At 47.0% G+C, this 14168-nt stretch overlaps 1 protein-coding gene across 1 annotated transcript in view; it reads left to right on the forward strand.

Moving 5' to 3' along the window:
- LOC132450712 (oxysterol-binding protein-related protein 10-like) overlaps nt 1-14168 on the forward strand; it is a 51739-nt gene that overhangs the window by 17985 nt on the left and 19586 nt on the right. The window contains exons 4-6 of the mRNA XM_060042769.1: nt 180-248; nt 4693-4911; nt 11567-11795. Of these exons, the coding sequence (XP_059898752.1) occupies nt 180-248; nt 4693-4911; nt 11567-11795 (517 nt within the window). The remainder of the gene's footprint in view (nt 1-179; nt 249-4692; nt 4912-11566; nt 11796-14168) is intronic.

Raw genomic sequence — 14168 nt, forward strand, 5'->3', positions numbered from 1 at the left:
GAGGTCCAGATAACTGGTGGTGTTTGCAACATGTTTGGAGTCCTAATTCACTGTGTGAGTGTGTGTATGTGTCTCTCTCTCTCTCTCTCTCTCTCTCTCTCTCTCTCTCTCTCATATATATATTGGGCTCTCTCTCTCTCTCTCTCTCTCTCTCTCTCTCTCATATATTGGGCTCTCAGGTGAGGAAGCTGAAGGGATCCGATGAACACCTGAGCGTGGAAAGGGCTGGAGGGAGCCAGGAGGGGCTGGTAAGTCCACACATGAGACCGTCTTAGAAAGCCTGTCCATTCAGACGTATTCTATTCATGAATCAACAAATGAACACAAGCTTAAACAAAGCTTTAATTTTAACGTCCCAAGAACACCACAGGTGTCGGAACTGACGTGAGATTATGTATTTTAAATTTCACTTCACCAGAATAGACTTCTATTTGAGGCGAGTGGAAACAAACAGTCCTGTTACACTCGCGCTCTGTGTTTGCTTAGCTCTGTTAAAACAATATGAGGTTATTTCCTTACTGCGCCGCATGCCATATACAAGGCAACATTCTCACTCTGTGAGCTTTTGGCTGGAGTGGTCCTTTTTGAAATTATTTTTCAATCATCTTTCACATTTCTTTTTTTTCTTTACTCTCCCACTCTACTTATTTGGCTTCACAGCTCATAACATACATATTGTGCTCTTACTCCTACTACTTCAAATTGACGGGTGAGGGCATGAACAAATAGACACGACTTATCTCGATGTGCGGTTCTCATCCTTTAGTTCCCTCCCTTTGTGATCCGTCCCCTCGCATCTGTGGTGTTCATTGCAGCCCGAGGTGGCCGCAGCGGGTTGTCTTTGACATTGATTTTATTAACCGAGCTCCTCTATCTAAAAGTTGGCCCCTGGGCATCGCCGCGGCAGCCGTGGTCACTATGGCGCCCGCTGGTCCGATACTGACCTGAGCCAGCCGTCCCCCCTCTCTGATCGCAATCAGAGTCGTTCTGCCCGGTCGTTCTGTTTTTAACCTGTTTGTAGTTTTTAAATACCTTGGTCAAAAACCTGTTTATGTCAAGGTTAAATCATACAGGCTGAGCTGCATATTCTGCATCTTTTCACACAGCATTGCAACCTCCATACGTCACTGTAGAGCGTGTGTAAGGACACACGCTTTAGTCTGTGAAAATATCTAATGTAAGGTGACGCTGGGTGACTTTTATTATGAACGCGAGAACACTTTGCTTCATCAGGAGGAGCACAATGGTGTACAACGCAGCTTTAATTCAATCTATATTATGACCCATTTAACCCTAAAATATCAGCTGTGTAGACATTAAAGCCGGTGTGACTGTGTGTTGGTCTGTCAATGGACTCATCTGGGGGGGGTCCTCTCGTGTCAACGGCCCCACCAGACACAGACTCTGCTCTTGTGGGAGATGCAGCCACATCTGGCGTTTAAAGGTCCCATGACGTGCCACCAGGTGTGGTGTGATTATCCGATACAAGCCGTTTTGGAAATCTGCCCCTTATGACATCACAGGTGGGCGTGTCCACCTGTGATGTCATAAGAGGCTAATCACACCACACCTGGTGGCATGTCATGGGACCTTTAATAACATGAACCATATTCGATTTGTACATTCAAGTATGTTTCCAAAATATGTCCTCACCATGAAATTGCGTTTATAGGGGGACTTTATTGGGGGGTTGTTTATTTTCAAAATCTTCTGCTCCATTACATCTCTCAAATCTTACCTCCAGCAGATCTGAATGCAACTCTAAATGTTCCCAGTTGCCGTTCACCGTTCATCTCTAAATGTTAAATGAACAGCCAACACCATTCCCTCACCCTCACCCGTCTCTAAATATATATCAAGTACCACACTTATTCCCCAAAGGATACGCTGCCTCTCAGTCATCCAAATGAGCGGTTTCATCACCAGCTCATCAAAGCGCACCTATAGCGCTGTGCCCCGCAGCAAAGGGATATAAAAGGCTGGCTGCTGAACCTTTCTTCCCACGCCGCCACCTTAGAGTGCGCAGTGTCCACCCCCACAGCAGGTGCAGCACCTGTGGTGATGGCGGCGGCGGCGGTGGGTGGGTTGGGGTTGGGGTTGGGGCGTGTTGAGTGGCGGTTGCTGCTGATGCTCACTGGAAGAGTGCTGAGGCTGCAGGAACACGACCACGGCCTGCCACCGGCGGTCTCCCAGCCTGGGCTGTCGCGCTCTACGTGGTCGAGAGGGTGTAAGCGAGATGAGGGAAATCATAATCGGCCAGTTTCTGATGTTTTGACTCCTGACTGTGGCGTCATTGACGGCCCGTGGCCTATGGTAACAATGATGATGCTTCAACCTGTTTTTTGTTTTATGCAGCACCTTTCAGTACAAGGCAGGAGATAACGGCATAGCGATGTAGCGGCGGTGTAAACGAATGAAAGCAAGATTAATACAGGCGTGGAAGTAATGGTGCATGAGGACGAAATTTGGATCTAACGTTTTGAACTACGGTGATGAATGGGGTTTGAATATAGTCTGCTTCCTAAGTGACACGACTGGTAAACGACTGCGTGTTGGCGTGCTGGGCTTTCAGTCATTCATGCATTTATTCATGCGTTCATTCCACGCTGAGCATTGCTGTGTGAATAATGGCCAGCCTCTCATCCCCTAATGGACATGCATAATTCCTTGGGTTTAAATTATTCCGGCCTACTGTAATTGCGGTGCGTCGTGGAACTCCCCCCCCCCCCCCCCCCCCACGACATACACCGGCTCGTCCATAATACAAAGGCAACGCATGGCAGCATGCAACGCTAACAAACGTGGCATTCATTTGGATGATAATCTAGAGAGGATTGACTTTAAGGATTGACTTGAAAGGAAAGGAGAAAGAAGTATTTTTCTGCTGACTCACAGCTTGTGGATTCAGCTTGCAGTCCTCCTCCTCTTCATAATCCCCCTGCTGCTGGGTGAAGATGTGACATTTGGCTGACGGGAAGCGGACAACCTTTGGCACTATTCATAATTGTGCGTTTTATTGGATGGCTCAGGTTCCCCGGCACTGCTCCTTTCATACACGAGAGTCGTCATAGTTTCAGTTTGGCCAGTGTCTATCGGTATGTTATGGGTGTAAAATGGGTTTTGTGGCCACCCAGGAGAAACAAAAGACAAAATTCCTTAACAAACGCCAGTTGTTTCAGAGAGAGAGAGAGAGAGAGAGAGAGAGAGAGAGAGAGAGAGAGAGAGAGAGAGAGAGAGAGAGAGAGAGAGAGAGAGAGAGAGAGAGAGAGAGAGAGAGAGAGAGAGAGAGAGAGAGAGAGAGAGAGAGAGAGAGAGAGAGAGAGAGAGAGAGAGAGAGAGAGAGAGAGAGAGAGAGAGACGGAGCGACGGAGCGAGACTTGATCTATAGTTTACATCCAACCTTTGTTGGAGCCAATGTGACCACCACGGTCCAGGGAGGGGGGGGGTGGGGGGGGTTGCCGCTGCCAAACAGAACAGCCATTGAGGTCTGTTAGGGAAGCAGAGGTGAGGCCTTGTAGACAAGAGGTAGGGAGGGGACCCGACATGATGAATGAGATGTGGCTTGTTGTTTTCCTATTTATAGCTGCGAAACACTGGGACTATTTACTGTTCCACGCCCATTTCACCCCTCAAATAGCACTTTGGTGGAATTTAAGGTTTGATAATGATGTTTACTCCTGTCTCCTATCTTCTACTACTTCCTATTCTTTTTAACTATCAATGATAAATAACGTTGCCAAAGCGACCGCTAAGAGAATTCTCACTAGCATCAGGAGAGACCTTTAGCCAAAGGTCATTAAAACCCTTTTTTCAATCAGTAAGAGTCATCTTTAACCTAATGGCCGATTTGAGTGATGTCTCAGGTTCCTCTCATTAAGATAAATCCTCCTTACCTTTTTCTCCCTCCCTTTCCCTTCTTCCAAAGCCTCTCCCCCTAGCTCTGGCTCTCTCTCTCCTCCCTGTCTTGTTTTTATTGTTATATTTGTTGCCTGCATGGTAAAATATCACCCTGCAGTATACATACAGACAGTTCCTTCTCAACAGAGTCGCATTGAAGCCGTGGAGACGTGAATAAACCCTCCCTCTCTCCCCTCCTTGTCTCCTCACACTCCTTAGTGCCTCACATTCCCACTACATCGTGCGTATTGGTTGCTTGCAAGGTAATGCATCATTCTGCAACAATATGCACAGGGCTCTATTTCAAAAGCGTTGGGCGCCATCATTTCTCTCTCTCTCTGTAACGTGATTGGGCCTCAAAATACACAAAGCAGAGTTTACACGAATAGATTAGAAATAAGCTGAAATCTAACAGAAGGGAACCAGGTGAGGAAACGTAATACACTGCAGTCAGTGAAACAGGGAGATTCTACATGTGCCGCCATTGGCTGTGCTGTATTATTACTTGTTTTATCACACTCTCTGTCTCTGTCTCTGTCTCTGTCTCTCTCTCTCTGTCTCTGTCTCTTTCCCTCTCTGTCTCTGTCTCTCTCTCTCTCTCTCTCTGTCCCTCTGTCTCTCTGTCTCTCTCTCTCTCTCTCTCTCTCTCTCTCTCTGTCTCTCTGTCTCTCTGTCTCTCTGTCTCTCTGTCTCTCTCTCTCTCTCTCTCTCTCTCTGTCCCTCTCTCTCTCTCTCTGTCTCTCTGTCTCTCTGTCTCTCTGTCTCTGTCTCTCTCTCTCTCTCCCCCTCCCCCAGGGCCCCTCCTCCTGTGGCGGCCGCACCCGGAGCTTCTCCCTCCTCCCCCACCTCCCTCAGCCGTCGTCCTCCTCCTCCTCCTCGCCCAGCTCCCAGAGGCACTTTGGCGCCAACGTGGCCCCGCCCACCAACATCGTCTCCATCACGCACCACAAGTCCCCCGCCGCGGCGCGGCGCTCGCGGAGCCAGTGTCCCCCGCGTCTCCACGAGGTCAAAGAGGTTTGTGACGCCCCATCCGTGACACACACACACGCACATGTACACGTACACATATGCATATACACACATGCACATGCACATATACATATGCATACACAAACACACACTTGCACACATACATACACACTTACATACACATACACAACTACACACAGACACGCACACAAACACAAACACACGCACACATTGGTGGTTTCTTTTGGTTTTTAAATGGACTGAAGAATAATGGGGTTATCTTTTCATCCAATACGGCATTAAATTTCATCGGCATTAAGAAAAAGGCTTTTGTTTTGAAACATTTTGGCTGTAGTTTAGCACAATATTGGCATTTAAATTCCTGTCAAATGGCATTTAATTGCAGTGTTTGTAATATGGCACTCGATTAATACAGTCAGTCTTTGTGAATATTTTTCTTTCATTTTGAGGCAAGCCCCAAAATAGTCCAGATCCCCAGCAGGGATGCTCAGTAGGGGAGCTCTAACCCAATAAGGCCTGTTGTCCGGGCTAAGTGCTATGTAACATAATCTATCAAAAAGCATATGCAGTGTGATCCATAATGCGCAACCCTATTATGAATGATTCCACAAAGACAAAACGTTCACCCAAACAATAATTACAGGGGAGGCCTTCCATCAGCATCTCCCTTACTGATCAATTATTCAGTTTCCGTTAGATTCAATTGACCCTTGATGCCTAATGCAAAGGCCACTGCAGAGAATATTGATAAGGCATATTCTGTTCGACAGTATTTCTATGGCTGACTCACGGGCTAAAGTCACAGTGAGTCCAGTGGTTCTTCTCTTCTACACTCAAAGGACAGCTGTCAAGAGATAGATCTGGGATAAGCCAATGCCCATATGACCCACAGGGGTCATAGGGTCAACTTGTGGACAATGTGCTCGACTTAAATCCTTGCGGAGGATAAGTAATTCTTGCAAGACTGTGTGTGCGTAGGGGTGTTTCTGTCCGTAGGGATGGACATATGCCAATCCTAAGGATATTTAAAATAAGGTCAATACATTTACATGCCTCCTCTGCTTACATAAACTGTCAAACCTGTTACCTGCACCTTTTAACATGATTAATTATTCATACATCTCCTCTTGGAACTTCATGTTCCTTTTTGGCCATTCTCCAAGTTGAATTACTCATCAATCTACTCAACTTAAGATGTGTCGTTCCAGACACAACAACTATGTCTCTGTAGTCTTCTTGCGCATCCAGTCAGTATTTCCACCTTATCTTTCAAACAAATGGTATAATACATCCTCACATGACTCATCCTGTTATTCTTTTGGTATTTGTCTTTATAGTGAACCAATCCAAATGTTTTAGACCTGAAGCAAGGTGTTCAAGGTGGGAAATAACTAGCTAGCTGCTAGCTAGGGCTCTATCGGTAGTTGGCAGAGAACTGTGCACTAGGCTGCTGAATTATGGAGATAAGGTGAGTTCAATACATTTTTAGCTGATGGAAAGGCTTTCAAAAATGATGAACGAGCCCATTGTTTGGGCTGCACACGGGGAGAGGAGGAAGAGGGACCAAGAAGGGGACCTTAATGGACAATTCTGAAGAAGAGAAAATGTGAAGCATGAAAAAGAAACATTTTCTAGTCAGGGGCATAATGGAGAGTGACGGGGGAGAAGTGGGTTGCACCAGCTCTGTCAGGACGGGCTTTGAGGGCCCGTTTCCTTTGCTGGCATCGTATATACATAATTTTTTCATCTATGGCACTTTTGTCTATATTGTGTCTGCATTGGTAAATCCTTGAAAATGTCTGGATTCTGGAAATGATTAGATCGTTTTACTGGAAAAACCCTTCAATGCCGTTGGCACAAGGGACATGCTGTCCTCTTTAGAAACCAAATCTTCCGAATCTGTACAGATCTAAATCCGAGGGCACAGCTTGAGAGGAATCGTTTTACCTGTTAATGTAAGACACGGTCGGTGGCTCTGAAATAAAAACAAGGACGTCTCCGTTTGAGGCCTTGGTTTGGTTGGTACAAAGACACATTATTAGGTGTTCTAACAAACCACATTGTAATGGTTCCCTCGAGGACAGCCGCGCGCCGCGCTGACAGACGACTAGCGTACAACCACCGTTTGACTGTTTCATCGGGAACACTGAAACGATTGTGGCTTACACTTAAATTAGATCTGAAATAGATCACCCAACCAGATATCGGGAACATCAATGAATCTGGCATTCTCTTCACACCGGCCTTCTTTCTAAGCCGCTGTTGTACATGAAATCCCCGGCTGGTTTGGATGGGATGTCGACACCCCAGCCCAGCCCAGCCCAGCCTCTGCCAAGTCCCTGCCTTGTGGCACTAATAATAACTCTGCTCAATGAGATTCGGTCTGACACAGAAAAGGAAAGGAACTCAGCCACAGCGGGAGGCACGTCATCTCTCTCACCTCTCCAAAGTGGGGGCGTTCTTTTCCCCAAAGTGAACCGCCAACGGTCAGGGTAAACACTGAGCAGATGGTGTCTGCCGCGGAGGCAAAACACACAGCCTTTTGGTGTTTCCCTCGTTTTTTGGTCATTTTTTATTTGTCTTCCTCAAGTGCGACATCACCACAGATGGCCTCGCAATGTGGAAGAGAAAATGGGTCTCCTTGTACCGTGTGATCCATATCCCAGTTAGTGTGAGTGCGGTGGCCTTTGTTCTTTTCCTTTCTTCCATAAGGCCGCCGCTCTCCGATGGAAACCCAGCCTGCTGTCTTATTGTCAAAGTGATCTCCTACGTTCCAGGTTGGGACCTTCTTCCGGCCTCATCCTTCACCCCTTTTTATTGCACTTCTTTTCCCTGGCCAGGCCTGTAAACCTGGCCCGCGGAGGGTTGGCACAGGGCCCTGTGTGTGTGTGTGTGTGTGTGTGTGTGTGTGTGTGTGTGTGTGTGTGTGTGTGTGTGTGTGTGTGTGTGTGTGTGTGTGTGTGTGTGTGTGTGATTTATGCGATTTATGCACCACTGTTCCACGTTGTCTTCCATTACGCTGATAGCAAGGCTGCCTTTTAGGTTGATTCACGGGGCGGTGCTTTTGTAAGCGTTGTTAGCATGTTCAAGTTCTAACGTTGTTCTATGCAAGGTCATTAAGGAACTTTGAAGGCAGCAGAAGCTACACACTTATTCAAAGTGTGGAGCTCATTAGCTCATGGAAAACTCCCCACAGCGGGATTCACCTTCCTGTAATTTGCTGTGACTTGTTTTACCAACCTTCCGAAGCGTCCGTTTGGTGTCACTACCCCTGCGGGGATCACCCCCCTAGGATGACGCCTGCGATGGGTTTTGAATCAACAACCTTTTGCTCCAGCACTATACCCCCACCCTCAAGGAAGGCACTCGCCTCCGGCTGTTCATCTGAGGGAAGATGGACATTGTTCTTTCTACTGTTACCGATATCTGTACCGCAGAGGTCCATCGCTCAGACCTGGGTTTGGAAAAAATGCAGCCCACTGTAACGGCGTAAGCCTCATCGTTCACCCGATCCGCCCGTCCATCCGTCTCTTCATTTATAGCTCCATCCTATCCGCCCCTCTATCCTTACAGCCGTGTATCGCTGTTGAAACACAATCCTATCCGCGCATCCATCTCCCTACACGTTTATGTTTAGCTCCATCGTAAGACGGGTCGTGCGTCCGTCCATCCGTCGACATCCCCCGACGGCCGCGTCCCGACTCACTCCTCCTCGCCTTGGTAGCAGCGGCGGCGGCCCTGCCTGTCACAACGCGTGAACCCATCAAACGCCTTTCCCCTTCTCTCTCCACTCGGTGCTCTGTGCTGCCATGGCTGAGTAAGATCACTGAGGGTCAGGCTATTTCTGGCAGCGGGGCAGGTCCTGCTGGCTCTGCAGTGAGCCTGCTGTGGGGAAGGGCTCGCTCCGAGCCCAACCACTTAGCTTCCTTATTGGAGGCCTTCTGGTCCCGGTTTGCTGCAGGCTTTTTCCGGTCGGATGACAGTTGCTGTAGTGTCTTGTGTGCTTGTGTCCCAGAATGAATGGGAATTAAGAATATCTTGCGTTAGTCTACGTATTGTGGCGTATTTGCAAGATTTTTATCTGTTATAATTTATTTAGTTTTTTTCGCTTAAAGGTTGGGTATGGGATTTGTGAAACGCCAGCAGATTTTGAAAATACACAACTCCAATAGCCCTACCCCCTCTCCTTCAACACTCACTCTGACTCCACCCATTCCAAGTACATGGACGCGCAATCATACACGAGCGCGAACACAGATGCGCGAGAGCGAGCCAGGCTAGCTAGGTTGGACTTTAGGGTTGTCTTCTAGTGCTAGGTCCAAATGTAGATTAGCTGGTTAGCTAGCTCCAGTAGCTACTGCAGGATAACAACAGAAGCTTGCTCTGGGTCACGAACTTTGGGTATGCGCACGAAGGGGTCACGCGCGGGGAGCGGGGGAGGGGGAGTGCAGTACGACCATTTGATTGACGTACTTACTGTCCAATGCCATCCGGTGGTTCTGGAAATCATTGGTTGGAGTTTTTCGAGCCCTGCCCGTTCCACAGATGATTGACTTGTTTAATTTTCATGTCAGTACTTCTAACTCAGTGGGTTATGATAAGGATTTCAAATAATTTTGCAAAAATTGTCAAAAAAGAGAATTCCATACTCAACCTTTAACTTTCATTTGAATGTAACATAGTGTGGGATGACGGTTGGTCCACGTAGGGACAGGTGTTCAATAAATGTAACCATGGCACTGCAGACAGAGTAACTTTACACAGTCCTTTATACTTATAAAGCCCACTTCAGATGGTGGTGGAGGCTGTGTCTCACTGACATAACCGATAACACTTCATACCCGGCGATGATTACAGGCTCGGTGTGGAGAGCAGAGCACTCCATATTATAAATAAGTTGTTGAAGGAAGATAAAGGAACTTTGATCATCGAAGTTCATGAGTATTACTCTGGTCAAACCCACCCAGGAATCTATTTAAAAACCCCTCTCTGCCAGCGTTTGTGCGGCCCTTTGTAGCCTTAATTTGCAGCTTCTATATCTGGAGTACACCGACGAAAGTCGTAGCATGATTAAACAAGCTATTTGTGTGGGATTGTGGTTAATTACTTGCTTTAAGGGTCCTCTTTCCCTCTCTGCCGTTCTCTCTACTCAGTCATTAGGACTTGACCGTAAGCGGTGTTAGGCTTCCTACCTATTTTCGGGTTGTAGTTTGTTTGTGTTGTAATCGTTTTGAATCTCTGAGCCGTAGCCTACATATTATTTTAGGGTTGCATAGCAACGCATAAACCTGCAGTCTTGCACTGTAAACTAAAAACAGCCACCTCTTATGGTCTATTGGTTTTGATTGGGCTCCATTATAATCAAGGCATCTGTTCTTTTGTGGTTCTGTACTTTCTGAAGGTTGGATCTAGCAATATCAAGGACTTTATTACTTCCCATTAGAAAACAATCAGTATTAATGTATGGGAAATAAGTCTTGACTGCATGGTGACCATACATTGTTTTAGAGGCGTGTTTACTGATCTGCGTGAAGCGGTGTGAATTGATTGGAAATAGCTCACCGTACCGTTTCAGGCAGATGTGATATTAATGTTGAAGAAAGTACGGATGTAGCTGTGACACCAGGCAATGATAATGAATAAAACATATTTATTTAACCTAGATTCATTACAAAGCAGAAATATGAATTCTACCAGCTGGACTGACAATTTGTAAACCTTATAGGTGAGTCATAGCAGAATGTTTCACTTCTGTGTGTGTGTGTGTGTGTGTGTGTGTGTGTGTGTGTGTGTGTGTGTGTGTGTGTGTGTGTGTGTGTGTGTGTGTGTGTGTGTGTGTGTGTGTGTGTGTGTGAAAAAGATTCACACCTGAGAAGCTATGATGTTTTTATGTCAAGTGTGTGTGTATGTGAGTGTATTTACGTGGGGTGTTTGGGTTGTAGCTGGGTGTGTTCACACTGGTCTGTACCCACGGTTACAAAGGTACATTTGTACCTGAACATCCTAATAGAAATGCATGACAAATGATCTAGTCCCCTATAAGCGATGCTGATCACATCCTCCCCCCGACAAAATCGTTTCCACCTGAAGTCCACCGGTCGGCTGGCGTTGTACTGGGAGATTTTATTAAGTGATGGAGGACGATGTGACCGGCATCGCAAATGTGCAAGTGGTAGACGTTCAGGCATGGCTTTTGTACATTTCGAATATACCTTTGGCACTCGATATCAGCGTGATCAATCGTTGTGAGAACCCGATATATTTTTTTCAGAGTACAAGGACCCAGGGCAAGACGCGGTTCCCCTTGACCAAGGACATCGCCGAAAAATGATATTTTGTATTTCCAAAGGAATGCAACAGCATTGGACACCTTCGGCTGAACTGATTGTGTGTAACTTATTTTATCCCTCCCGAACTGTCAGGGAACACATTGAAGCTCTTGGAGGCTTGAGGTGTGCCTCCGGTACAGGCAGGTCTCTCCAAAATGTCTGCATTTGGACTTGGGCATATTTAGTTTGGAGTTGTTTACTCTGTTAAAAAAAGAGAAGGTATCTAGGGCAAGGGGTTCTGCAGCAGACTGCAATATATGTCAACACTTCGTTCACTCGTGTTCAAACTGCGGTATGATTCCCCTGCCAGTGTACCACCCTGACCGGGGTCCCTCCCGCTCCCTCCCCAGGTGATGTCCCAGGCAGAGGGCCAGCAGAAGAACCTGGTCCACTCCATCGACGCGCTGCCCACCAAGGGACCCCTGTCCTGCCTGGACCAGGACCTGCTGCTGCTCAAGGCCACCTCGGCGGCCACCCTCAGCTGCCTGGGGGAGTGTCTGAACATCCTCCAGCAGAGCCAGGGCCAGCCCCTCTCTAAGGCCTCCCAGCCCAACCACACCATCCTCGGAGCCCAGTCGGGTGAGTTGGCCCCGGGTCCCCTTCCAGCTCTGCTTCTGGAGCCCCCCACACCTACATCCCCATTTCCTCCGTCCCCCGTCTCCCCCCAGTCCCCCCATCAAGGGCCCGACCCCAGCGTCAAGGCTCCCCTGGCCCTGCTAGACTGTGGCCTTTGTCCCTACCTGTTGGGGTCTGTGGACTTGAGTGTCTGCGGTAAATGTTGTTGAGTGTTGTCTCCGTTCAAACAGTGATTTTCGAACTTGAACCTCTGTTTCGTGAATGTATTTGTTGTTGTTCCTCTTGTTGTTTGTGTTTTTTTGTGTTTTCGATGTTTTTCCCATTCATTGCTGTTTGTCTTGCTGTCAAATGAAGTAAAATGCAAATGATTCCTTCTGAAAATCTTTACTGCGTGCCAGGTGTATGCATGAGTGAATGCGTGTGGAAGTTCACTTACAGACAACACTGTTTACAAAAGTTCATTAAAGCATTTCAAACTTGTGTTGCTAAGTGTATGTGAAGAAAATGTAAATATAGGGGTATGTGTAAATAAGTGAACCTATTTCTCTAATACTATGCAGGTATTTCTTAATTTAGTCTAAAGTCCAGTAAACCTAAGTCTCTAACGGTCTTTACCAAAGAACACCACCTTGTTGCCTACGGGTCGGGCCGTGCTACAATGTTCAACCTACTGTGCCAAACTTAAATTGAATCAATAAAGCTCTTTTAAAGGAATCCTTTGCAGCCATGGGGTGCTTCTATGTTTGTAGATGTCTGCGTTCAATGGCTTAACACGTGTACCAGCTGAATACAACAGATCAGGAACACTGCACATTCCTTGGAACAGAGGCATTCTGGGGAAATTCTGCTCTTTTTATTGTTGTCTCAAAATCCGGTGGTCCGTAGCCCTTATCTCACACATGTCATTATTTTCCGTGAAAATCACCCCTCCCTAGCGAATTGTCTTTTGGAAACTAAACAAATGCACACCATCTCATTCATAAATTATTTGACTTATAAGTAGCAAGCATCCTGTAGCATGCTTGCTACAGGATTCCCTTTCTAATCAAAAGAAACAAAACACAAATATACATTAAGGGGGAACTAGATTAGATTTTGGGCCAATGTCCCTCCTGTTTGAAACTGCATTTGCTTCTTTGGTGTGAAGAAATCCAAATACGTAACAGAATTCAGAACGCAAATTGTGGTTCCTGGTGTTGCGTTTGGTGCGTGCCTTATCTTTGGGTCGGGCTGACAGATCCCATGTTAATCCTCATACTTTGTTGGTCTTTTGTCCCATATGCGTCAGCAGTCACCCTGCCCTCTGCCTGTTCGTCAGACAGGGGGTGGTGCGGAATGGGACCGCCCAGTCGCAAGTACAAACCTCTTTCCGTCTGTTGCCTGGACGACAGGGCCCGCGGGGGTCCAGGCATTCCCTGCTCCCGGCATGTACCTCACACACCAACCTGTAACTTAGCTTATTTTCTTACGACACTCCTCTACATCGAGAGACTCTGTGCGCTCTGTTTGGCCAAATGTTGTTCATGGTCTGGCACGATGGCATGGGCAGTGTTACACGTTGAAGCAGCTGTGAACGGGGATACGCGGTCGGTTTTTGGCTTGATGTTTTTTATTTTTCACAGCAATTCCTCTGCAGGAGATTCTCGCTACAGTGCAGCCACTGCATGGCCACTGCTCACCACTAGCAAGCTGAGCATGGGGGTTCACATGGGGGGGGGGGGGGGGGGGGATGGCCTACTCTGGCGTGGAACCAGAGTACCAGCCAAGTGAACAAGCGTTCTAGGCTTGGTTTGTTGAGAGGGAATGTTATGGACCGGGACTTTGAGGGGTGTACCAAATACCTTGTCAGATTTGGGTTTGACAGGGGGGTCTTGGGTGGCTATTGGACGTATTTTCCCCTTACCTTAATCGCTTTCCCCCCCGAAAAGTTTGTTTTGGTCCTCCAACACTGCCTGATTTTCTTTAAGGACATGTTGAATCCATGAAGAATTGGATTTAGCTCACCAACCATGCACCAGCCCTATCGGTCCCTTCGCCTTTACCATGAAGAAAAGCGATATTGGTTGGTGTGCAATCAAGATATGACAACGGCATGTAACCTTGTGTGTACTTCTTGATCAAGTGTGTTTTGTGTTTTTGTCTGAGAAACAAAGAAAAGGGGCACACTTATAACTGTATTTACTTTGGTGTCCAAGCCCAGAAATAGAAGGTAAAGTCATTGAAAAATAGGCATGAACGTTTGTCTGTTCAATGTTTTGGTCTGCACAAAAGCTGGAACTTCCGGGTTCAGAACATGAAAGTCCTCCCTGTTTTGAGTACAGCATCGTCATTTTCGAAAGGCCGCAATTCAAATGCACAACCGATAATTCAGACAAG

Source organism: Gadus macrocephalus, chromosome 22 (assembly GCF_031168955.1).
Source record: "Gadus macrocephalus chromosome 22, ASM3116895v1".
In the NCBI taxonomy this organism is placed as follows: Eukaryota; Metazoa; Chordata; class Actinopteri; order Gadiformes; family Gadidae; genus Gadus; species Gadus macrocephalus.